Below are 26192 nucleotides of genomic sequence, written 5' to 3'. Positions count from 1 at the left end.
TGTGCTATTACCCAGCTTGAGCACCCAAGTGCTCTGTCACAGTGGGAACAGCCGTATGTGGAGACCCTGTGAACTTTCCCAACCCCGAGTCCCCTTCTCAGTCTGGGGCTCTAGGACCCAATTGGCTCTAAGGAGTGAGGGCTTCCAGGAAAAGGAAAACATCTCATCCTTGTGTGGGAGGGGTCCTTCCTTAGGAGGGGCTCTTCCAGGAAATGCTGGACCAAGGGAGGCCATTGTCACTGTGCTGTGTCCAAATAGCATGGCAGTTTGGCACACTGGCACAGTGGGGAACCCCACTCCCTGCCCCTCTAGTGCTTTTGTCCCAGGGTGTCTCTTCATAGTCTGCCCACAACACCCTGCGTCTCTGTGTGGTGGCCTGTCTGGCTCTTGCCCCCTTCCAAGCCCCGGTCTTCCCTGGCTCTCGCCTTGAATTTCACCCCATGCTCGCTCCCAGCAGCCAGCGTTTTTTCTGCTTCTCCTGAACAGAAAAGGGCCTTTTCGTGGTTCCCGTGGCTTTCAAAATCACAGCTCAGTCATTCAGCGGTTTCCCAAGCCTGGGAGACAAACATCAGCTTCTTAGCTTGGTGTCCAAACCTCTCCCACTTGGGCTACCCTAGAATTGGCTGTATGGAGGAACGGGCATGGAGTGAGCCCCTGCAGGTGCGCTCCTGGCTTGTCCCTAAGGCTGCAGCCCTCTGTGAGGAGCTTCGATGGGTCCACGTCACAGCTGGGAAACTGAAGCCGGGAAGGTTGAAGCGGCTTGTCCACGGCCACGCTATGAATTGGCTCAGGATTGGGATTCACATCTGTGTGGAAGCCACCTAAACCGGATGGCTGTCCAGAGCTGCCAGGCTTTTAGGGGTGCCAGCTCTGCTTCCACACAACCTTGACCCTGGAGCCCACGTAAGCATGAAAGCCGGACTCAGGCTTACTTCTGCCCCGTGCACCCGCTGGCTAAGTTGAACCATATGGATTTGCAGTTTGAAAATTTGGTGAAATAATTGGCAATTTCATGTCATCTGATGGTCAGGTTAGACTCTCATCTAATATTAGCAAGTGGCCCCTAGTGACCTGCTTGTCCTTATCAGCAAAGTGAGGTCCCAGGGCCTGCTTGTTGCCTTAAGGCACACTGGGGGCCGACCAATGAGAGCTGATGTTCCGGCACCAGGGAGGGTCAGGCAGCCTCCGCTGGCAGGAGAGCCCTGGGGTATCAGAAGCCCAGGCCCACTCCCAAGGCATGAGGTCTCTGCAGGTTCTCACACCGTGTTTGTACAAGTGCTTACGGGTTTGTATGGCACTTCAGCCATATGTGTGCCTCTCCGTACCTTCCTCTTGGCGGTGAAAAACGATTGGTAACCTCCTTCTGTGAAAAGGGTTCTCCAGTGCCGGGGAGATAATGTACTGGAGATGATATCTCCTCGTTTGGGCTTTCAAATGTGACAGCCATCCCTAGGATGGATGAAACTCATTAAAAAAATTTTTTTTACTTTATTTTATTTCTTTAGAAGATTTTTCACTTATTTATTAGAGAGAGAGAGTGTGTGAGCAGAGGGAGGTGTGGAGGGAGGGGCAGAGGATGAAGTGGACTCCAGTTGAGCAGGGACGGGCTCGTCCCTGCTGGACCCGATCCCAGGACCCTGGGATCATGACCTGAGTCAAAGGCAGACCCTTCACTGACTGAGTCACCCAGGCACCCCAAAATTAGCTTTAGATAATATATTATAGACAATAGAACAAAAGCCAAGCTGTTGGACTCCAGGCTTCTCCCACCTGACAGTTTGTCCCCTGCCTTCTTCCCTAGCTCTGTCCTTCCTCTTGCACCCGGACATTCAGAGTCTGGCCTGCTTCCACCCTCATGCTGTTCCTCTAGAGGAAATGCCTTTCTTCGACTCTGAGCTACCTTCGGCCCTCTCTGAGTGCCCCCAGGCAACCCTATCCCAGCAGCCAAGACGGTGGCCCAATAACTTTGATGGTTTAAGGTACTCAAAGAACCAGCCAAGCTGGTTGAAAAATCTGCCATGTTACAGCAGAATTCCTTTAGAATGTGCCTGGTGTGGGCCTGACATCACATCTCCCACTTGGTCCCGATCTTTAGAATGGCTTTTATCTCCAGACCTCAGCGAGGTGACAGAACTTGGCCCAGGTGACAAGGCTAGAAAACCAGGGTTCTCTCCCTATTGAATCACAGAGGAGGGGTGGTGTCGTGGGCAGTTCCTGGGTTTGGGTCAGGACCTTGGTTTTAGAACTGTGTGACCTTGAACAAGGCGCTTATCTTTTTGGACCCCCTGTTTCTCACCTGTAAAATGGGCAACTAGCAATCCTTACTGGCTGGATTTTGTAAGTGTTGGAGAGAACATAGGATAAGGTGGAGGAAACAGGTAGGCGGTTGGTAAGAGGTAGCTCTTGTTCATGGTACCATTGATGGGCTGTGGGTGTCGGGCAACGTAGCACCTCTGTCCCAGGTAACCCCTTCTATATATAGATAGCAACAGGGAGGCAAACAGGCAAAGTAACTTGAATAAGGGACTGTGATATCCTCCAGGGTACAAAGCTGTAGCAGCAAGGTCCCTGCCTTCAGAGACCTTATGGGGAGCTGGGGGCACCAGACACAGGTATGGAAGGAACTAAAAACCTTGTTTTCTTCATTCTCGTGAGAGTGTTGTAGCAGATCCTCTCAGAGGCCCCGAGTTCCAGAAGGTAGCTAGGCCAGGAGCTACCCAAGCAGTTTAGATGTGAATTCTCAGCTCTTCACAGCTGGGAGAGGGCCGGGAGGGCCTGAAGGGCTTCCAAGGGTAGGTGACACCAGATTTGGGAATTGAAGGATAGTGGGGAGAAGAAAGAGCATTCCGGGAACGGGGCTTGCCATGAGTGAAGCCTGGTGGTGGAAACATTCTGTGTGTCTGAGAGCTGGCGGTGACTCAGTCTGGCTATGGCCCGGGCTGTGTTGGAGGGAGGGGAGAGATGAGCTGATGAAGGGAAGGCCGTGCCCCATTGGGAGCCCTCCTGGGAATACAAGGCCTTCGATTTAATCACAGTTTCCAAAGAGTCAGCAGTCAGTGAGCAAGCATTTATTGTACACCTACCATATGCTACCCACCGATTCAGACATATAGTAGAGAATAAGACAGGCAGAGTCCCTACTCTGGAGAGGCTTATTTATTCAGCAAAGAAGTTGGATAATTTCAGGTATTGTTTGATGAGTGCTGTGACAAAGATAAAAAAAACAGCATAATGAGATAGAGAGTGACCAGGGTGGAGGGAGTCCCTTCTGAGGGACAGGTGACTTAACTGAGTCCTGAGTGTTTACCATGCCTATGTCTGGGAGGGGGTATTCCAGGCAGGAGGTACAGCAGGTGTGAAGGCCCTGAGGTGGGAGCAAGCTCAGTGTACTCAAAGGACAAAAAGAAAGTCTGTGTAATTGGAGTGCTGAGAACAATGAAGACAGTGGGCAGATCCTCTAGGGTTTCATAGGCCATGTAGGAGTTCAAACACTGCTCTGAGTGTTGTGGGAAACTATCTGAGAGTTTTGAGCAGGGTAGGGATGCAACCCCGTTTATGTTTTGGAAAGACAACTCTGGCCACCGTGTGCAGAGCAGATGGCAGGCAAAAGAACAGAAACAGGAAGACACATTGCAGTCTTGTGGAGCTCCTAGTTTAAGACAGTAGTGGGCAAAGGCAGTGGGGATCCAGTTTGTTCAATGGTCAAGAGTTTAGATGCGAAATGAACTCACCCTCTGCCACCATACTCTGAGCCCAGTTTGGGATCCCTGATGACCAACCCAGGACCCAGCCCCAGTCACACCACACAGATCTCTATCAAAAGATTTCCCTATCAAAAGGAACAAGTGGATCATTATTACTGTTTTATAATGGATCATTATTATTGTTAAACTTCAAAGCAGGAGACAAGCCTCACTAGGAGGTGGGCGCCAAGGCAAGCATGGGGCTGGCTTTCTGGGCTCTCCTGTTTTTGGAGAGAGGGGTCTGCCTCTTCAGGGAAAGGTTCCACTTGAGCCTCGGGACCCATGCAACAGCCTCTCGTGGCCTTCGCTCTTGTCCTGCAGCTGGATTTCCAGGGCCCTCCCTTGCAGTCAGCAGGAGCAAGCAGCCTGGGACCGAGGCCTGACTGGGGACCAGACGGGTCACAGGCACCTGCTCGTAATCTTAGGGTTAGGGCTTTAGAATCTGCTTTGGCACAGCCAAGTGCTGTCACTGTGTCCCTTGAAATCTTGACTCTGTCACTTCCTTTAAACTCTCTGAGCTGTAGTTTCTTTTTCCTTCTGTGTAAATGGGATCCCGACGCCTACTCCCTGGGCTGTGGTGGGAACTTGAGGACAGAATCGCTCAGCACAGTGCCTGGCTGTGCTTGACACTTGGAAATATTATTATGCAATTCTGTCAAAGCTGGGAAGAGGCTGTACCCCCTGTCCTGCTTCTCCCTCCGTAGCAGGGATGACGTTTCCTAGCGCTGGTATGGTCTCTACATGAGCAATACCCCATAACTCCCCTTAGCCCTCACCATACCCCAGATGAGTAAGCAGAGGCACAGAGGGTCCCCGCTTGGCCCAGCGCCTCAGCTCGAGAGTGTGGAGCTGAGGTGTGCTATGGTCTTCTGAGTCTGCCCGTCTGGCCAGGCCGCTATCGGAGTGGAATTTTCTAGATCCGGGGTTGGATGTGGTGTGTCAGGGCCGACTGTGAACTTGTGTGTGGCTCCTATTGCCCTCCCCTTAGCCGACCAGAGCTGTTCTGTGAGTTCTGTGTAATACATTCGACAGGAGCCCAAGATTTCCTCTGAAGAAAGGAGTTTGCTTTTCTGGTAAACCCTGAGGTTCTCGAGTACGTTGTTTGGCAGCTGATAAATCTCTTTTCTCTTTAGTGTGAACGTCCAGGTACCTGCTCTTTACAGCTGTGGTGGAGCCGCTGAGAGTGTGGGTTCCAAAGTTAGGGTGATTGGGTCTGAATCCGGGCCACCACCTCCCTGGCTGGGGCTCTTGGGCGAGTGCCTCAGCTCACAGCCTGCTGTGAGGAATAAAGGAGCTAATTTTGGTAAAGCGCCTGGCAGGAGACAATGCGCAACAGTGGCTCCATAGAAGGAGGCCTTAAGCAAGAAACCAGGGCTTCACCTGGGGGAAACAACCATTGGGGGTATCCCTTCAGACACCGTCATGCCATTCCACAGGAGTGACAGACATTTTGGAGTGCCCTGGAGGACCAGTGCCTCTAGGGCAGGGCTCACTCAGGGCCCTCCTTGCACAGGTGCCGCTGGACGCTGGCTCAGCAGCCCAGGCAAGATCAGGGCACGGGCTGGTGGAGTGTTTTGCCAGCTACTTGGCAGCTAGGCTCATTGGTAAAAGGGCCATTCCCCCAGGAGCTGGGACGTTTTAACAGATTATCTGGAACAATGGCTAATTAGGAACTAAGCCTTTTGTCAGGAAGTCTTTCATTATAAGCTTGGCTGTGGCTGCTGATGTCTGGGGCCAGAGAGGGAAAATTCTCCGTCCAGGCCTGAGCAGGGAGAAGGCCTTTGGAGCCTCCATTCTCCTTACTCACCTCTGCCCTTCCTCACCTAGAGGCCTTAAGGCAACGGGAAGTGGTCTGGAAGGTACCAGGCCACAGAAGTCATGGTTCACTCTGCTTGGCTTTAGGCCAGCCCCTTCCTCTCTCTCGGGGCCTGCTTTTCCTCACTCTCCAAGGAGAGGGTGGCTACAGACTCCTGCCCCCGCCTCTCTGTGAGGGAACCTCAGAGAACTTTCCAGACCCCAAACCATGCAGGCCTGGCCTGGAACTAGGTCCTCTGTGCTCCTCCTTGAAACCTCGGTCCTCCTTCCTGGTGCCCAGACCTCAGGCCATTCTCCAGCATCAGGCACCCAGTTGGACCCCTGTTCCCAGCACCCAGCTCGCTGCCTTTTCCAGTTTCTATTTGAGTCAGATAGCTTTCTGGCCTCTAATTTTAATCCCAGTGAACATGATTCATGAGGGGCCAGGGCTGGGCTCTCTAGCAGGGCTTTTAGAATCCCCAATTAAGGAGCCATCAATTATATATGAAAATTATAGGGGAGCTCCGGCTGGGGATGGGTGGGCAGCTTCGAGGTGGAGAGCAGTCTGTCAGTGCTGGCCTCCTTCTGTCCCAGGAGGCATAGCCACTGGGGGCTTTGCAGCTGGGGGGAGGTCTCTGGAGCTTCATCCAGCTGTAATTTGTAAAAAGGCCAGAGCTGCTTAAATCTGGGGCCATGAACATCGTTCAGGCTTGCAGAGCAACCCACTCATTACTGAGGCAGGGGACCGTGGTGAACACCATGGGAAGCCACGACTCCATCACTCCTGGGAGCCCTGGTCCTCCATCCCCACCACTGGGTGCCTCTGGGAGGTCCTGCTGGCCTCCTGGAGCTCCGTTCTCTCCTCTATCAAATGGGGATGACAGTAATAACGTCTACATGGAGTCACTGGCGGGGGGCGCTGAATGAGATCACGGGTGTGGAAGGTGTTTTGAAGATGAGGAGTCACGAAAAGAAGAGGTAGGAGGAGGATTTGATGGAAGGAAGACCTGAGAAAAACCTGACAGAGGGGGTGACAGGCTTCTGGGAGAATCAGAGACCACTCTGGGTGGGAACTGACCTGACCTGGGCTCCCATTATAGCCCTTTTCCTAAATAGCCGTGTGACACGTGTCAAAGCACGGTCCCCCCACCCCGCTTTTCTGCCTCTCTCTTCTCATTGCTTGAGATGATTTGATTCCTTCCAGCTCCAGAATCTTCAAGTTCTAAGTCAACTTGTCAATCAGTAAATCCTTATGGGAATCATAGGAGGGGCCAGGAGTGCCTATGTGGTCTGTAGGGATTGGAAATGTGGGTGGGGGGTGAGCAGAGGAATAGGTCAGGGGCACTCACCTGTGCCCTGTGACCTAAAGCCCCCCAACAGGAAGAGTCAGCAAGGTGGAAGAGAGAGTTAACATTGAGGAAGCTCAGAGGTTTGGCTGCAGGTAAGAAAAGAACAAGAATAAAGATTGAATAGGACATAGTCCAAGCCTCATTCACAGTACTGACTTCCTACTGGTTAATGACTACATTGACTCCTTACTGATTTGGAACCAGACCAGAGAGTCTGGGTTCGAATCCTGTTTCTCCCACCCACTGGCTATGGGACCCTGGGCAAGTCACTCCAGCTCTCTGAGCCTCATCTTAGTTAACTTATCTGTAAAATGGGAATAACAGCCATGTTTCATAAAGCTGTTATGAAGATTGAATGAGAAAAAATGTGGAAAACACTTAGCACCTGGCTGTCTTTAGGGCTACGTGAGGATTATTCTCAGTATTGAAGATCAGTAGCAGACATTCTGGGTCAGGCTCCATGCACGTTCCCTTCTGTCCTTGCCCTGGAGAGGGAATGATTTGCTCTGTCTTAGCAGTTGGGGAAATGCACCCTCTTAACTATTCTAGGTAGCCTCCTGTAAATAATTAGCAACAGAACCCTGGCCAGTGGGGGGTCCTAAATCCAAGCCTAGCTACCCCTCTACTTCACCCTGGCTCTGGGCCCCAGGGCCCTCCAGCTGTGGGCATTTGCAGGGAGTTACCGGGGGCTTGTGTGGAAGGAGGGGTCCAGACTTGACAAATCTAGAAGCAACAGAGAAAGCTTCTTTCTAGGCTGCTTTGCTTTGTGCCTCCTAGCCCAGTAGTCGTGTGTCTGAGCAGGGACTGAGAGGGTCAAGGGCTCTCCTCCCCTCCCTCTCCTCACTAAGCAGCCTCCACGCCCAAGGGGTCTTTCCGCTTCACTTTTCCTGCCAGTGGCAAGAGAGTGAATTTTCTTCTCCAGGCCTGGGTCTCTAAGCAAGCATTACACATACTACTGCCTTTTCCTTTCCCCCCTAACAAAGGCCTTGGGCTTTGCTGGACCCAAGCTTGTGGGAAGCCCATGGGCAGGGCAGAGCTTAGATCTTAATGGAGTAGCTGTTTGGTAAGAGCAAACGGACAGCCCCGCATTTTTCTCTCAGCCTTGCCTGTGTGTGGAAGATGTCTGGAGAGAAACCACTCAGAGCTGGGGCCTTTTGGGCAAGGAAGATGAGCAGAGTGTCAGCAGCTCCTGCCGGGAGCCTCTTAGAGATAAGGCTGAGTTCAGCGACCCAGGAAAGACACACCTCCTGGGTGCCTGGGCCAGGGTTTGGGGTTCAGGAAGGACCAGAGTGTAGAATCACTAATTTAGACTTCATTTTAGGCCCCGGGCTGCCTTCTAAGTACACTACATAAATCAGATCATGTAAGCCTTCAACAACCCTGTAAGGTATGGATAAATTGTTGTTCCCATTTTACAAAAGAGCAAACTGAAACACAGTGGGGGAAAGGGATTTCTCCTGTCACATGGCCAATGAGAACTACAAAACCAGATTTGAACCCAGGAAGTGGGGCCCCAGACTCTGCTCTCTGTACTTCACTATTCACTGCTTTCTGGGGGAAAACCTAAGATGTGTCTTCAAAGCTAGAATCATAGGTTCTTAAAGGTTTCTGTAGGCATGCTTTCCCTTGGAGAAACTGATGGAAACCAGAGCTCCTTTCCCCGGAAAATGCAGACACGTACAGACAGACATTTCATTCGATTTCGGGGAGCCACAGACCCACTTAGAGCTGATTAAAAGCATCAAACTTGACTCTAATCAGGTAGGTGGCCACTTTCTATAAAGCCAAGGACACTGGTGTGGGGAGCCCTGGTCCTAGAGAGCTCCCACTGGCGCCCTTAGGGTGGGACAGCTGTGCTGAGACCCTGCATCCCAGAAGGTGGTCGTGGGACATCAGGTGTCTTGGCCGCACAAGTGGGGGTCATGCACTTTATTGGTGACAAGAGCATTCCACGTGTTTCAGCAAAAGGAGGGGGGTGGGGACTGTTCTTGGTTTATGTTCACTTGAGTTGGCAATTGAATGTGTTAGGAACGTGTTTGGTGAGAGAGAAAATAGATCAGTCAGGGCCCCAGCAGAAGAGCAAGTTTCCTCAGTTGGTTTAACTGAGGAGATTTGATGGGTTTCTTTCGAAGGTATGGGTGAGGTGGAGGATTCAAATCTGCAGGAGGTCGCCCCCCACCCAGGGCCCAGCACCAGCAAGTAGCTGCTCTCACTCAGGGCTCGAAGGGGCAGTGAGAGGAGACAGTGCTCTTGTCTGTGAGTGAGAGGCGGACCATCATTCTGGGAGAAGAAGCACCTCCTTCCAGAACCCAGGGGCCAAGGCTGGGCCAGAGTGGGAAGAAATACCCTATCTTCTCTCTCCACCCATCTCCCATCTGCTGGTGCCTCCCGTTGGCCAAACCCAACCTGGAACCCGCAGGGCAAGGGAATGAGGTTCAAAGGGGAAACCGGGTCCCCTGGCGTGTAGAGCAGGACAGAGAAGGAGCTGGGTGGGCAGCCATGAGAGACCCTCTGGCACAGAGAATAAGCTTCCAGATCCATCCAGGCCTTACTGCCAGCCCTGTGCCTCATTGCAGCTCAAGAGGCCCATGTCTTGACAGGATCCCCCCACTCCTGGCCTCCTAGTTGGATGTGGAATGGGGAGACCTTAGGGTCTCAGGCAGGGAGACCTGCCTGAACCAGGTTTTCCATCCCAGCCTGGCAGCAGCCCTTGTCCAGAGGGCGGTTTGGCAGGACCGCTGCCCAGCCGGCCCCATAGATGTCAACTTCTGTGTGTAGCAGAGCCCCGGGGAGCCATCTAATTTAGTCCTCAAAGAAGTTTCAAGTCTGCTTTCCCTTTGGGGGTCTCCCTGGAACTGATGATATGTAATTAATGCTGTTTAATTGATATTCTTGGGGCTTAGTCATAGAGGTTTTAGGAGCCCTCGGGAGCATCTTTTGTGGCATGTTAGGAGCTTTTCCCACTGGGTTTTGTTGCCAAGAACAAGACATGAGCTTTGGAGAGGGTGAATGTCCTGATTTCCAGGTTTCGCACTCATCTGTACTTTCTCTTTCTTTCTCCCCTCCTGGGAGGCTATTCCAGGCCTTGAAGTCAGGGAAGTCCCCCTCACCTTTATTTCTGATTGCTCAGCCCCTTCCCCAGTTTCACACCAAGCCCTCACTAGTCTGCACTTACCCCCATAAGCAACAGTTCTTAAAGGCTGTCTGTATCAGAATTGCTTGTTAAAACAAAGATTTCAGGGTTTCTCTCCAACATTGCTGATCAGAAAATCCCCGTGCCCACTGATGTTGGGTGGCCTACGCCCCAGACCATGAGCAGTACCATTCTCAGAACCTGGAGTGTGGACAGAGGAGTTCAGAATGGACGAGAGGCAGGGACAGGCACTTCCAGGGTGCTGGAAGAGCGTTCAGCACTGGTTCAGCTCCGATTATGATTACAGGCGCAAATGGTTAATCCCTCTCCCCTTCGCCCCCAAGCCCAATTTGCCACACATCATTCAGACTATATGCTTCCCACTGCTCCGTGCTAACACCTCATCTGTCCAAGTCCCTTCGGGCTTGGAAACTAATTCTATGTGGAATGAAAAACAATCAAATTGATGTTTTTAAAAGACATCAGTTAGGTTGTTTCCTAATGTCATATTTAATAGGGGTATAAAATTGGAACTGACAGAGACCTAGCGGCTTCTTGGATTTTCAAAATCCAAGTTTTTTGGTTTTTTTTTTTTTTTTTGTCTTTGTTCCCTTTGTGATTAGCCCAGGTAATGAAGGCTATAAAACATCTTTAGTAAGTCCCTCCTTGATTGTAGATTTCACAGTTGTTTGTGCCCGGCATATGTTAATTACCTCTGCCTGTTGGAAATTCATCACTGCCCAGCCTGGCTCAATGGCCCCCTCTCCTCTCTAGGAGATCTTGGGGGCCTTTGCAGTCCCACTCCAAGTCCTGTTTCCAGGGGAACTCCATTTTCTTCTCTGGCAGAGATCAATCTCTAGGGAATTCCCCTCTATTGAAGCTTCAAGTGCCATTTTAAAAGCGGCGCTGTCATCTTCCCTAATGGGTGTTTTCCTTGGAGTCTCTGCTGAGAGCCCGGTGGGAGAGAGGCGGCACAAATGCTTTCTCCTTCTGGGCTGGGGTGTATCTAAAATCCAGCCGGAGGCATTGTTTAACATATTTCGGGGAGCTGTACACTGAAGAGGAGGTAGAGCCCTTTCCTAAAGGAGGATTCTCTCACACCTGGATGTTTACCCAGAATACTCTGCAAGAAAGCCATTAGGAGAAATTTTCCTTTTGTCTGAAGACTAGAGGTATTAAGAATGAGAGCAGAAGAGGAGAATGCAGGAATTCTCTTAGAACAAGGATGGATTATACATTGTAAGATTGTTACTGAATTTAGGGGATATGCCAGGAACCCAGTCTTAATTGACTCAATATCTACCCCATTGCCTGTACACAGTGGGACTTTTATAAATATTTGTGAAGTAAATCTCATCTTTATTTGATTTTCATAGTGCTTGAGAACATTAGATGAAGTAAAAATATAATGCGCTTTGGATTACACATACCTGCATTTAGGTCCCAGCTCTGCCTAGCTGTGTGACCTTGGGCAAGTGACTTAACCGCTCTTGATTCTGTTTCCTCAGTTTGAAAATGGGTAGGTAGTTACTCACGGGGGTGGGGTGAGGTGGGGTGGGGGTGGCAGTGTGAGAATCGAATGAGATAATGATGCACTTGATCTAGTGAGCATTCAGAAGGGGTTCAGTAAATGTTAGTGTTCTTCCTCCATTAGTGGTTCTCAACTCCAACTGTGCGTTAGAATCACCTAGGAAACTGAAAAAAACAGTTGTTCAGGCCCCACCCAGGGAGACTGGGTTTCATTGGTCTGTGGCGGGATTTTGAGCATGGGTATTTTTAAAAAGCTCCTATTAAAGGATACATCCTCTCTAAAGGTAAAATGAACACATGGTAAAGATTTGTTTAACTTATTAATTAAATGAAGGAACCAGTAAGATGTTACAGCTGGTTCAGATGACTCAACACACATTCTCTTGACCCTTGAACAACACAAGTTTGACTGGCACAGGTCCACTGATACACAGATTTTTTTCAGTAAATAATTTTTTTTTTCATTTCAATAAATTTCTTCTTCTTTATGACTTTCTTAATAACATATACTTTTTTCTGGCTTACTTTATCGTAAGAATACAGTATGTAATACATATAACATACAAAATATTTCTTCATCAACTGCTTGTTGTCTGCAAGGCTTCCGGTCAACAGTAGGCTGGCTATTAGTTAAGTTTTGGGGGAGTCGAAAGTTATACCTGGATTTTCGACAGCGTGTGGAGGTCCACTCCCCTAACCCCTGCATTGTGGCAGGTCAGCTGTATACAGGCAATCAGGAATGCCGAAATTAATTTAAAAATAGATGCAAAGTTGGTCAGTATCAACAGGACAATAATCAAATAATTGCATTCCACTGAGCCAAATGTATTTACATTTCTACAGATAAGAATCATTTGCATTATGATGTGCTTTCTGCAATTTTCTGTTATAGAATAGCTCAATAATCATGAAGGGTGCAGATCTCGATGAAGTCAGATGCCTGGACCAGTCTGTGAAATAGGACACCCAGTAATCTGTCTTCGTGTCAACATCTTTCACTTTTTGCCCCGGGGGCTTCTGGTGTGTAGCTGGGGAAGACCCTGTTGTAGAGGTTTATCTATGGCTCTGTTGTGACACTGTGTTAGGGTTATTGTTTATAAGTTGTTTCACCAATGACAGAGAAGTCCTTAAGTAAAGGATTCACGTTCTCTTTATATTCATAGCTCAGCACCCAGCTCTTTGTCTGGCCTATGGTAAGTGCTGAAAAACTTTGTTGAATCGGTAATTGACTTGGATGATACCTCTAAGAAGTAAGCAGGACACGTAGTGTTCTCCCATCTTTTGATGAGGAAATAGAAGCTTTCTTCAATCAAGTCCCACAATTAGCTTGTGATAAGCTTGCGACTCAAACCCACTCATCCCTTTCCTCATTCAACCTTACTTCATTCAATGGTTTCTGAGTCCCCAGTGCATACCAGACACTGAGAGCAGTGACCAGCCTTTGCCCTCGAGAAAGACCTCACAGGGTGCACCTGGAGCATGAAAGGCATGGGCCAGAATACCTAGGTTGTGACTTGCCCTCAGCAATGATCAGTTGTGGAACCCTAGACAGGTAACTTAGCTTTTCTGTGCTTTTGTTTTCCTATCTGTAAAATGGGGGAGCCTACCATAAAAGAACGAAATAAGGTAAATATGGTGCAAAATGTGTCACGTGGTTCCTCATACTTATAATTACTGGTGACTATGAGAATGGGAGTCTGTTAAACGATGGCCGGTCCTGGGCTGCAAAAATGAGGGGAACTTGGATCCTCAGCTGTTCGAGAAACTTTAGTGGGGTGGGAAGAGCCTCAGTAGGTCGTTGTCAGGGGACATAGTAAGTGCAGCCATAGAGATACCAGGTGCATTATGGGAGCACAGGGGAAAGGTTGGGAGTTGTAGAGCAGGAGCTCCCGGGGACTGGGTCTTCAAGCATTAGCAGTGTTCTCACTTAGGGGGCCCTCTAGGAGGCTGCAGCAGGGGTTGAGTTCAGAAAATGGGGAGCCCTGGCCGAGGTCACAAGGGAGGAAGTGGGTACGGGGGAAAGGAGAGAGGTTCGGTTGGTGGAATTGATAGAGAGTAAAGTCAAGATGATGCCAGATGGAGTGCTCAGATGACCCCACACGTCCTTGGGTGGGAGGTTCCCTTTGCAGCTTTCTAACTTAAATCAGGGTACAAGTGACTGCTGGGCTAAGTCCCAGAGAAGAAGATCTTGCCCACCACACAGGAGAGGTACCTGTGTACTGGCATTTTTCTGAGCTGCAGAGTCCCATTAAGGGGGACTAATACTCGGGATTAATTTTTTATTTTGGCAATTACCGCCCAAATTGAAAAAAATGAGTTTATGTATTCAGAAATATTCACAACTTATTTAAAATATTTATCATGCATCTGTCCGTCTTATTCACTTTGTAGGGTTGGTATCATGCCTTCATTTCATGGAACACAGAGCACACTGCTTTTACACTTGATCTTTTAACCTTGTGTCCCTTTTTTTAAACAAAATATCACCAGAAATGTCCAGTGTATTGAATAGATGTAAGAAAAAAAAAAACAGATGTAAGAGAGAGCTGTTTTGATGGGCCTGATGGCCAGGAAACATGTCCCCACTGCCCTCCTCCGTAGTGCAGGGAGACCTTGAGGAGCTCAGAGCCCTGTGAACCACAGTTAAACCCGAGAGTTGTCAAAGGGATATTTGTCAAAGGGCTATTTGGGAGTGAGGCCTATAATCGGTCTTTTATCAAATCCTCCAAGTGACTCTGGTGCCCAGACCTGGGAGTTACTTGCCTTAAGTCATTTGGGGAGTTTAAGGGGATTCAACTTTTGAGTGCCTAGAGTGTCTGCTGCAGGGGATGTGGAGAAAGTTAAGTCCGTATATTAGGTATCTGTTGCTGTGTTACAGATTAGCCCAGAGTTTAGCAACTTAAACAACAGGGTCATAAATCTGGGTGTGGCTTTGTGGGGTCTTCTACCTCAGGGTCTTCTATAAGGCTGTGGTCAAGGTGTTGGCTAGGGTCTCAGTTGTCTTGAGCTTCTGCTGGGGCAGGGTACGCTTCCAAGTTCCCTTGGCTGACAGCCTGGCTTCTCACTGGGTGTTGGCCCAAGGCTGCTCTCAGTTCCTTGCCACACGGACCTCTCCATAGTGCAGCTGGCTTCCTCGAAGTGAGCAAGCAAAAGAGAGTGAGAGAGGGTCCCCAAGACAGAAGTCATGGTAGTTTATAACATATTTTGGGCAGTGGCTTGTGCTCTATTCTATTCATTAGTAGTGAGTTGTGAAGTCCAGCCCACTTCAAGGGGAGGGGAGTGCGCATGGGCGGGAGGTGGGGATTTTAAAAGCTCCTACAATCCCTTCTTCCTCCCTTTCATTTACAATGGTGACATCAAATAATTAGTCACCTAACTGTGGAATCAGAGAAGGATGGTGGTCATAGGGGTGAGCCCAAGTTCAGCAGTGGTTCAGAGGGAAGTAAACCTCTCTGGGTGGAAGAATCAGGAAGACTTTCTGGAGGAGGCAGCATTAACAGGATTTTGAAGAAATGGAGGACGTGCCACTGGCAGAAAAGGGAAAGCCGAAGTGAAGGGCCTGCTCAGGTATTCAGGTATCAAAACCTTGCAACTTGGGTGGAGCCTAGATGGAGGTCGGGAGAAGAAAGCCGAGGTTGGATTTGGAGCTGGGGATGGTTTCCATTGTTAGATGGAAGAGCTCTTGCCCTGACTGGGGATAGGGGATGGGGGCCAGAAGGCAAGGCTTCCATTCCTACTGGGGCCAGGACTGAGGAGCTTGGAGCCCTGTGCTCTCGCCTGCCCCACAGCCTGGTCCTGAGGTCCACACCCTATTTTCTCTTGCAGTTCGGACGCACCGAAGTCATTGACAACACACTCAACCCTGACTTTGTGCGCAAATTCATTGTGGATTACTTCTTTGAGGAGAAGCAGAACCTCCGTTTTGATCTGTAAGTGTTTTGATCTGTAAGTGGAAGCTAGTACTGAGGATGGGTCTGTGGGGGCGGGGGGACCATAGATGGGAGAGGAGCTCTAGGACCTGCGATTGGTAGTAGTTTCTCTTACCAAGGAAGGGAATGGGTGCCATGACATTAGAGGGATCTCAGGTTTGGCCTGGGACAAAAACAATTAACTCAAGTTCAGACCCACCCTCATCAGGAGATGGAAAAGAGGTGGGAAGAGAGAACAGAGGCTCCCTACCATTTGTCTCCCTTAAGTGTGGGAGGACCCCAAGCAAGCCACCTGACTCTGGGGGTTAGATCTTGGGGGCTTCCCAGGAGCCGTTTTCTCCCCAGGTGATGGGGACTTCCCCATTGACCTCTCCCTCTGTCGGAGCTTATTCTTTTTTTTTTTTTTTAAAGATTTTATTTATTTATTTATTTAACAGACAGAGATCACAAGTAGGCAGAGAGGCAGACGGGGGCGGAGGGGGGGGGAAGCAGGCTCCCTGCTGAGCAGAGAGCCTGATGTGGGGCTCGATCCCAGGACCCTGGGATCATGACCTGAGCCGAAGGCAGAGGCTTAACCCACTGAGCCACCCAGGTGCCCCTCTCAGAGCTTATTCTGGGAGAGGGGTGCCCTCTGGTCTCCCCTCCTGCAGAGGTAACCTGACTTGATGGGGCCTTGGGCATGTGCATGTGTTCCACAAAGGTGCAGACCACCCTTCTGTTGAGGTTAAAGACGATGATGGGATTTCAGTCTGGCGAGCGGGTGTGGGGAGCCTTGTTTCATTGTTTTTCCTAGGCATGAGGATGGTTAGAAAGGACTGTATCCCAGAGGACTGTGGACAGAGTGGGCCAAAAGGGGGTTGGGGGCTTGCAGGAGCAGAGGAAAAAAAATGCAATGGAAGGACATGACTTTGGAGGGACTGAGGGAGGACTTATAGCCCATCATAGAGAAGACACCATTTGGGGACATTTTGGAGAAAGAAAGTGCTAGAGCAAGGGTAGAGTAAAAAGGACTGCCCCTCAGTGGGAGGCCTGGACAGCCAGTGGGGTTAGGCGGGGGAGGGGGATGCTGGAAAAGGGACTGCAAGAGTGGCTCCAGGTCAAGGGAGGGGCCCAGGTGCAGATGGAAGAGGGTAAAATGTTCATGCCTCTCCTGTTCTTGAGTGAGGAGGCCCCAGGTCATGCTGGGCAGGCCTGGGCAAGGTGAAACCATCAGGAGGTTCAAAGGCAAGGTATTGAGCTCCAAGGGCACCTCGCCTTAGCTGGGAAGATGGGAGAACAGGTTTTGAAGGGCAAGGTGGCTCAACCACCTGAGAACCAGCCAGGGTTGCCAAGCAAGTTTATTTTAGTTTTTTGGTCTTTAACGAGGTATAACACATACACAGTGAAGTACACAAATCTTTAGAGTCCATCCCATGATGCATTCTGTATCTGTTTACCTTCATGTAACCATCAGCCAGATCAAGAGACAGAATATGGCCAGTACCCTGCAAGGCTCCCATGTGGGCCTCCCAGTCGTTACTCCCAGAAATATCCTACCTTCTCAGAGCCTGTATTTGGGGATGTGGGGGTCTTGACTCAGATCAGGGACCCCAGCAGTTCTGGACAGGATGCCCCAGCAGTCTTTACCATCTCTGTGTGTTCCCTGCAGTTACGACGTTGACTCGAAGAGCCCGGATTTATCCAAACATGTGAGTTCTGCCAGTGACTGCCCAGAAATTCAGAAACTCTCTTCAGTGCCAGAGTCTGGGTTAGCCTCGAGCTTCCCTGGGACACAGACTCATATGTCTGATGCTGCTTCTGGTTATTTCAGAGTCTACCTACTTCTAGGCATGGGGTGATGGGGGAGGTAGGGTGGCTGTGGGTAGAGTGAGTGACACTGGCTTTTTTTTTTGTACCCTGGGCATGCAGGATTTCCTGGGCCAGGCCTTCTGCACCCTCGGAGAGATTGTGGGGTCCCCTGGGAGCCGCCTGGAGAAGCCCCTCACGTAAGTGTGGAAGGGAGTGGGGCCTGTTTGGGTTGCTTCCCTGGGGATGGGCCAAACTCCCACCCACCCTTACTTAGGTCAGGGTAGGAGCGCAGCAAGCCGCCACTCATGCAGGGTGATTAGGAATAAGGAGACCCTGGAGACCTAGCAGGGCCATTAACCCAGTGAACTTGGAGGGACCCAGGTTCAGTTATTAGAGCCCCGTATTCCTGGGACGACGTGAGACACTATCTAGCCTACTCCTACCTCCCACCCTTGCCAATGTAAAGGGAAGGAATCGGTGCCCAGAGAGGGAAAAGTGACTTGCTCAGGGGCACACAGCTAGGAAATAGGAGAGCTGGGATTTGAATTCAGGGGTTCTCCTCACATAGCATATCCCTCAGATTATTTACCTCTTACTGTAGGCCAGAGGTGGGTAGGGTGAGGTCCTCCTCATCTTACCCTGCCCTGAAAATCTGCATTATAGGGCTGTAAGTGCTTTTAGGGGAATGCTATTCTTCTAGGAAGACTCTGGGATAAGGAATCCCAAGGCTGCTTCTGGTGGAAGCTGCAGGCGGCTGTAGGGACCAACCAAGGGTAGCGGGACTGCCCTCTCTTTTCCCTATTTCTCAGGAAGCCCTAGGGGCAGAACCCAGACAAAAGGAGACTGCAGACTGGGACAGGTGTCCTGGCCACATGACAGGATGGGCAGGAAGGGGACAGCAGGTCGGGCTGGATATCAGCTCCCTGCTGGCTTCTGCTAAATTCGAACTGGGGGTGCTATCCCCTCACCATGACCAAGAAGTGCAGAATGCATTATGGTCAGGAACGGGGGTCTCTCTCCCAGCCCCTTGTCTCTGACTCCCACTAACTGTATGTTAACTTCAGGGCCCCTAGAGAGGCCTCTCTGTCCCTGAAAATGTCTCCTTCTCTGGGTTCACAAAGAATAATAATATACGCTATCATTTATTGAGAATAGGAAAAAAACATCCAGGTTTGGAAGGCTCTGACATTTATAGAATTTGGGGTTCCCAGAGTGAGTATGTGTGTCTGCCTATTCGGCCCCCAGATGTGGGTCAAAAGACTGCTTGTCATTCCGGTCTGTTTCTTCCCTGCTGTCCCCCTGCCCACCCATGGTGGACAGGCACACCTGCTAAGTGGATTGAGGAAGACCTCTGCAGGAGACAGCTGGGGAGGCAAGCCTTGGAGGGGGGGCAGCAGGATCTTGGAGATGATGGATTGGTGAAGGAGGGGGATCTGTTTCCCATACTGAAAATGTCCTGTGTCTGTCTCATTGTCTCCCTGCTAGACCCATACACAACACCTCCCTTTCCCTGGGGCGTCTCTTCAGGACTAGACTGACATCAGCTTCTCTGATCTCCTGTGATTCTCTCAGCAGTCTCCCCATTTCACAGTCTAGAGGTAGAGCTGTGGTCCTCAAAGCGTACAGCCTTTGGCTGCCACCCCCCCTTAGTCTATGGGGCTGCCTGAGAACTTACATTTCTAACACATTCTCCGGGGATGCTGACGGTGCTGGGCCCCAGATCACACTTTGAGGACCCCCGAGGTAGAGTCACCTAGCACCTCACAGCAAGGTTTGGGAGGAAGACCTCTCTTTCCTCTGGCCTGCAGCTCTTGGTCGTGTTTTGATGTTTGATGCAGAACAGACACCTGTCTCCAAGAATTCTGATGCCAAGTGCTATGTCCTCTCAGGACCAGGGGCTGACTCATGACATGCTCTCTCTGCCTCTCTCTCTACAGGATAGGAGCATTCAGCCTGAATTCCAGGACAGGCAAACCCATGCCAGCTGTTTCCAACGGGTAGGTCAGCAGACATCCTTGGCCCTGGAGTCCTCAGACATCCAGCCGGCTCTGCAGAGGGGGCCTCAGTGTCCAGGCCTGGGCCCTGTTCCCACCACTGTGCCTTCAGCCCCGGTCAGGCAGGGCGGGGATGGGGGGTTGGGGTGAGAGAGAGAGAGAGAGAGCACCAAGTGTGCACAAGTGCCACTCTGCAGCCGGCCCCTCCCACACCCGGCTGCAGCTCCAGCATCCCCAACCCCAGTGGCTCATGGGACTTCTGGGAGCAGGGTGGGGCGCAGCGGTAGGGGCTGCTTCCAGTGGCCAGCAGGAGCTGGGCACTTGCCCTGCCTCTCTCCCTGACCTGGTTTCTTCCGCCTCCTACCTCTTGCCCTTCTCCCCTCCCTCTGTCCCTTTCTTCGTTTAGCTTCTTACCCCACTTCCCCTCCACTGCTTCCACTGCTGGATGTCAGCCTCCTTTCAGAATAGATTCTGCTAAATCCTTACTTTCTGTATTTGCTCCCTGTCACTGGAGGGCCTGCCTTGCTTGCTCCCCTGGCCTCCACCCCAACCATCTGCTTTTGGCGGGCTTCATGCAACTACATGCAACAAAGACACACCACTCCCCTGCCCTGGTACTCCTTCCTGCTCCCCCTCTCCTGGTTGGAGGGAGGATCCTCATCAGAGGGTGTGGGGTGGAGCAGGATAGGGAATATCTGCCCCCCTCCCGCCCCGGGTGGGGGGCCAGCCTGGAGGGGCTTGAGCCTTTTGGCTGAGAAAGCAAAACTCCCCTCTCCTTGCTGAGAGCTCCTAGGAGCCAGGGTCCCAGCCGCTGGGCTGGCTGCTGGGGCCGCTGGATATGGGAAAGGGGCCTCTTGGGGCCCTGGGTGCTCACAGCCCAGGAAGGGTGTGGATGCTTATTTACATGGAGAGTTATGGAAGCTGCAGTTGGAGATGGAGCAGGAGTCTGGGAGAGAAGCAGCCGGGGAGGGCCGGAAAGGCAATGGGGGAGCAAAAGGAAGGCCCTAGGCAGGTGGGAGCGGGTTGGGTCTGGAGGGGAGGGAAGGGAAGATGGGAAATCAAAGAAAGGCCCAGGGCCCAGAGGCAGAGGGAGGAACAGATGGAGAAACACTGGCGGAGGAGGATGGTGTGAGGATTGTCTCTCTGGTCAAACAAATCATGTCTTTATACCCGGGAGGGCCAGACCAGAGCAGGGGCACTCTGATCACCGGCCCATGTCTAAGGGGACAAGCTGGCAGGCCTGTGGCAGGGGACCCTACTCTACTCTCGTTCTGTGGAGAGATCTGGGCTGTCTCAGCCTCGGGGGCCGGCACCCCTGCCTCCTGTACTTGAGAGCCTCTTCCTCCAGAAGCTGGCACTGGGGAGAGCTCCATCAGTGGTTCTCAAAGTGTGTTCTGCCGACAGCAGGCTGGGAGCTTCAAGGCTGGCCTGAGGTGTGGGGCTGGATTTTAGCAGCTTGGGGAGATTGTGAAGGAAAGGAGGCAGGGAGCGAAATGCTGCTCCTTGGGGGCCTTTTTTGGTGCCATGCGCTGCGTGTGCACATTCTTACTCATGGAACCTACAAACATACTCATTCTCTGGGCAAGGAACCCGGGAGTTGGAGAGGTACCATCATGAGTCCAAAGTTAAACAGCTACTGGACAGCATGACATTTTTTTCCCTCCTTCCCAGTGGCCCCTGGCCACACTGGAGACCTACAACCCCGGGTTTGTCCCAAACACTGGAGTGGAATGGGCTGGTGCCCGGGAGAGGGGGCCCTCCTGACCCAGTGGGGAGGTGGTCCAGGTTCCCTGGGCGAAGACCCAGCTTGGGAACTCTACCTCTTGGTGGGGATTCTCTGGGTGGGCCGACTTCACATCATGGTTGCCCACCTCACTGAGGAGCTGCATGAATGGCCATGGGATCTCTCTTCCTTGGAGAGACCCCAGCCAAGGTATTCAAGGGGAGGTAGCCATGGGAGAGAGCCTGGACAAGCTACCACTGGGAGGATACCAGCCCTTCTGCTTAACTCCCTCCTCTGCTTGCTCTCCCACCCATGATCAGTCAGAGTGGCTCAGAGCTGAAAGGTTCCAGGACTCTGGGGGTCAGCTGGGTGCAGGGTGGGGTGGCTGGCCCACGAGGTCTTTTGCCCACAGAAGTGGTCTTTGGATGGAAAATTTGAGAACCACTGGTCTGGAAGCCTCCGGGTGAGTCTGGATGCTTTTCCGCTTCTAGGACTTTCATTGCAGGCACTATACTTCCTGGCGGGCTCTTGGGGGAGCAGGGGGTGGGGCGGCTCCAGGCCTGGGGGGCCTGGCCCAAGAAGCAAGTGCCCTAGGCCACACTGCCACGAGTATTTCAGGAGACTCTGTCTTCTCAGGGGCTCTGGGCAGATCTGCTGGTTGGGGAAGGGGGAGGCTGAGGAAGGCCCATTCAGGGAGTGCTCAGGCTTTGTCTGTCTTTGTCTGGCTCTCCATTCTTTCATCTTCTCCTCTCCCAGTGGGGTCCCAGGGAAGAAATGTGGCACCATCATCCTGTCCGCTGAGGAGCTGAGCAACTGTAGGGTGAGTGGCAGAGGGAATCAGGACCGGGTCTGGTGGGGGTGGGGGTGGAGCCATGGCAGAGGGCAGACTGTGCTCCCTGTGACCCCAGGGCCACACGTGTTGTTAGAGGGATCTGAGGAAGTCAGGTCTCCCCAGTTTTACCTGGCTGTCCAAGAATTCTGTAACATCTGAGCTAGAAGTTTGTCTCCTTTTATAGCTGAGCCAACTGAGGCCCAGAAGGCATGGAACTCGCCCACAGTTAGTGGCAGAGCCAGCTGCCACTGGTCCCCGGGCTTCTAGGCTGGGGCTCCTCCATTCCTCGTCATGGTCCTCTCTCCCTGAACCAAGACTGCTTTGGCTCCAGCCCTGGCAGCAGAGGGCTTTTTCAGTCGTGAGCCTGGGTGCTTGGCAGTTAGCTGTCATGTTTCGCTTTTAGCTCTGGAGTAGGGTGACACCCTGCTTGGGATTGAGGGAGTGAGGACGCGTGGTTGGGGTGTGCGTGCTGCGAAGCCAGAGGCTGCAATCCCACGCAGCCCTTGGTTTTGCTCCTTCTGTGGGACTGTGGAGAAGAGGGAGATGGGGACAGCGGAAGGGGCAGCTGAACACACCAGGAGGGGCTTGGGGGGACCAGATGTCTAATAGTAACCATGAAACACAGTAACAATGATAGTTGTTATGTGTCAAGGGGTGGGTGTTTTGTGTAAGTTGTCACTACTCCTGACAGCAATCCCAAGAGGTGGGTACTGTTGTTATTCCCATTGTATGAATAAGGAAATTGAGGCTCAGAGAAGCTAAACTATCTGTTTGAAGAGAGTAAGTGGTAGAGTCACGGTTCTAATCCGGGTCAACCCAATTCTAAAATGGAGGCTCATTCCCAGCCTTGCATGCCTCTCTGGTTGATTAGGAACCCCAGGTGGGAATGGGTGTGTCCTCAGGAGAGAAGGACGAGGTAGCCAGAGCCTGGGTAAGCTGGGAACCCAAATTCATCTTGGGCTCAGGTAAGAGGGCCTGGGAGGGAGGAGGAGAAACAAGATTTTCTGACCTTCCAGGGAAGTCAGTGCAACTATGGTTATTTGTTAACTGTAAATATTTGCCATATTAGAAAATAAAATCGATAAATTAAAAAATATAGATTAACTCATTTAAAAATGACAACAGTTTAACCCATTATAGGATAACATAAATAACAACTTTTTTGGAAAAATAACTGTATTTTCCAAAACAAAAGTCATTTAGTGAGAAGAGTGGCCTTGTTTTGGACTTTTTGTAAATCTCTTTAATGTCAGGCTAAACAGAAGAGGGCTAGCGTCTCATATCTGTTTCTGTAGTCAATCTGTTGTGATATCAGTGTTAGGTAACTTCTAAAAAATTCCATGTCTTATTGATACTATTACAAAAATAGCTTTGGCCTCACAGACCACCCCTTGGGGGTCCGTGGTCCATACTTCGACAACTGTTACTATGGGGATATAAATTGTTAGCCAAGATTAATTGAGAGATTACACTGAACGGTTTACATGGTTGACTGATTTATCTGTATTATTATAATATGTGATATAAGACTGTAGGTAGGTAGTATGAGGGCCGCCTGGGTGGCTCAGTTGGTTGGGCGGCTGCCTTCAGCTCAGGTCGTGATCCCGGCGTCCTGGGATCGAGTCCCACATCGGGCTCCTTGCTCAGCAGGAAGCCTGCTTCTCCCTCTGCCTCTGCCTGCCACTCTGTCTGCCTGTGCTCACTCTCTCTAAAAAAAAAAAAAAAAAAAAAAAAAAAAAAAAAGACTGTAGGTAGGTAGTATGAGATATTATCATATCTGGTATATTACAGTTTTTATTTTATGGAGAGGTTAAATGACCTGCCCAAGGTCACTTAGCCACTGGGTAGAAGAGATATGAACTCACGCAGTCTGGTTCTAGAGCCAGGATCTTTAACTGCCAGGCGGTAGGGTCCCCAGCTCTGCTTTCGGGGGCTTCCGGTGGGAAAGTAAGATGCAGAATCTCAGTATAATGATGACCGCATCAGCTTATACCCAAGTGCTCGTTCTTTTGGCTTCTCTGGCTGTTTATTGTGGTAGATCTGGGAACTTGATGGCAGAGCCACACCAGTCCTGACGCCTGGCCCCAGCTGGGGGCTTGGTGTGCAGTAGGCATGCACAGGGATCTCTCGGGAATCTGCAACTGAATGAATGTCCAAATGGTTAGCACCAGATGATGGTGGAAACTCTTACAAGTGTGTATGCTGACCATCTGGAAGTTACTGGGGTTGAGACAAGGGAGAGGAAACCCAGCTGACATATAGTAGAACTATTTAAGCTCCCTGAGCCTTGGTTTCTCCACCTGTATGTTGGGCTGATGGGGTGCCTGCCGTGAGGATTGAAGGGGTTCATGGAGGAGGCTGGGCCTAACAGGTGTCTGCGGAAAGATGGAATCTGAATTCCTTGAAGCCTAACTTGGGTTTGCCCCCAGCTTCTAGCTCAGTCTGTGACTTCCTCCCTAGTTTCTAATTAAATCAGGTAATAGAAGCGAAAGTGCTTTGGGAATTCTAAAGCTCCAGACCATGCTGGGTGCTGTCTTTGGTCTGGTTTCCTGGGATTGGCAAAACAGCCCGTGTTTAGTATTTATTAGGTGACTCCCCCTTCCTCCTCCTCCCCCCCCCTCACTTCATCCAGGGGTGGTAGCCGGTTTCCTCGTTCCAAGCTGTTCCAAGGCAAGGAGGTGGGGGGTGGGCTCCCTTCCTTCCTCTTGAGATTGTCAGCTCCTTTTCTTTGGGGGCGCCTTTGGCTGCGTTCTGTCTTTCCCTAGAATACTTGCAAGGAAAAGAGACTAATTCCCAGCATCTGGCTGAATGAAAATAATTACATCTGAACCACTTCGCTTCTGTGCTCCAGCCCGGCATTCAGTGGGAGGATCAAAGGAAGAGGGTGGAGTCTGAGGGGTGGGTTGTTCCCCCCCCAATCCGTACCAGAGCAGGGCTTTCTGCTCAAGTGAATACGTTCTGCCTAAGTAGACAAACCCTCTCTCTATCCGCAGGGACTGTGTGGGCGGTTGGGGACGAGCGAAGGACTGGAGTGGACTCCGGTGGGTCACCCGCACGCTTTGATAGGTTATAGAAAAAGCCTTGCTCATCGAGATTTTTAAATACCGAGAAAGTTGCAACAATCAGAATTTGATCCAAAATACTATTCAGTGATACTTGATGTGGATGATGATGAGCTTAAGCTCTTGAAGGGCCTCTGAGTCACCAAAGATTTAATTATGTTCTGTACTGTCATTGTTCCCTGTCACGCTGACCGACATTTGCATAGTCCCGCACCCGTTGACCTGAGCTCCTGGTGTTTGCAGTCTGTTTGATCCTCAACCCTGGGGCGGGGAGGTGGGGAGAGGTGAGGGGTCCCAGCCCACAGATACAGAGAGTATGTGTATCTCATTGAGATACACAGAGTATTGTATCTATCTCATTCACTGGCACATCTCACTGTCCAGCCTCAGAGGTCTCAGCTGTGGCCTCCTAATTCTTGGAGTACTTCCCTCACCCACGGTGAAGCTGTAAGCTTTATAGTATATGGAATAGCCATGGGCTTTGTGATCTTTGTGGAGCCAGGATCCTTCAGCAGGCGTGGTGAGTGGCTGGGCTTCTAGAGAGTTCCTGGCCAGATAGCGATCTTCAGGGCCTTCCATTCAGGTCCCTGTACACACTGGCAAGGGAGCAGCTCGCCTCTCACAAGCCAGGGAAGTCAAAGCTTTTCACCAGTAACTGCCCCTAGCTGCCCCCGCTCAGAGATCACCAGCCTGCTCATGTGTTCATTTATTTGTTTTGGCAAATAGGCCTTGGCTCAGTTCTTGCCCTCCCAGCCAGCCAGAGTTTCTAATTTAGTGTGAGAGACAGAAATGCCAACCAGCAATCACAGTACAGCAGGGGTCCTTAACTTCATCAGACCCATTGCTTTTTTTTTTTTTTTTTTAATAGCAAGTATTTTATAGCACTCTTTACTGTCCTGAAGGAAAATCCATGGATAATACCACATAATAGGGCCAAATACATACAGGTGAAGGAATAAGCCCTTGCGGCTACCTAGAAGAAGATGGGTCCAGGCAAAGAGAACAGCTTGTGCAAAGGCCCTGGGGCAGGGAGGTAGTGATGAGTGACACCAGAGAGGGGAGAGAGTAGGTGGGAATGGGGGCCAGGTAGTGCAGGATCTTGTAGTGGGCCTGCTTAGCAGTTTTGAGTCTTGATAAAGTCAGGACTCTCGCTGTTCTCAGGACAGACATCGGGGAGAGCCCAGTGTCTCCATGCGGCCGAGGGAAGAGTCCTGGGAGAAAGGGAGAAAGATAAGGAGAAAGAGGCAGGTTAAAATGGGGCAAACTGGTGAAGCTTTTCTGAGACTAGGAAGTATGCAGGTTGATATTTGGGAGA

The 26192-nt window shown here is 50.9% G+C and overlaps 1 protein-coding gene across 2 annotated transcripts in view; it reads left to right on the top strand.

Moving 5' to 3' along the window:
* Positions 1 to 26192, top strand: part of CPNE5 (copine 5) — an 89493-nt gene that overhangs the window by 21465 nt on the left and 41836 nt on the right. Inside the window, exons 4-9 of one of the 2 annotated variants that reach the window (XM_013062943.2) lie at positions 15375 to 15478; positions 17127 to 17166; positions 17387 to 17463; positions 19204 to 19263; positions 21396 to 21446; positions 21740 to 21803. In XM_013062943.2, the coding sequence (XP_012918397.1) occupies positions 15375 to 15478; positions 17127 to 17166; positions 17387 to 17463; positions 19204 to 19263; positions 21396 to 21446; positions 21740 to 21803 (396 nt within the window). The remainder of the gene's footprint in view (positions 1 to 15374; positions 15479 to 17126; positions 17167 to 17386; positions 17464 to 19203; positions 19264 to 21395; positions 21447 to 21739; positions 21804 to 26192) is intronic. The other variant, XM_004740040.3, reaches the window with a different exon arrangement.

Source organism: Mustela putorius, unplaced genomic scaffold (assembly GCF_011764305.1).
Source record: "Mustela putorius furo isolate JIRA1106 unplaced genomic scaffold, ASM1176430v1.1 tig00003983_pilon_pilon_pilon, whole genome shotgun sequence".
Lineage (NCBI taxonomy): Eukaryota > Metazoa > Chordata > Mammalia > Carnivora > Mustelidae > Mustela > Mustela putorius.
This window is presented reverse-complemented; position numbering and strand designations above follow the sequence as displayed.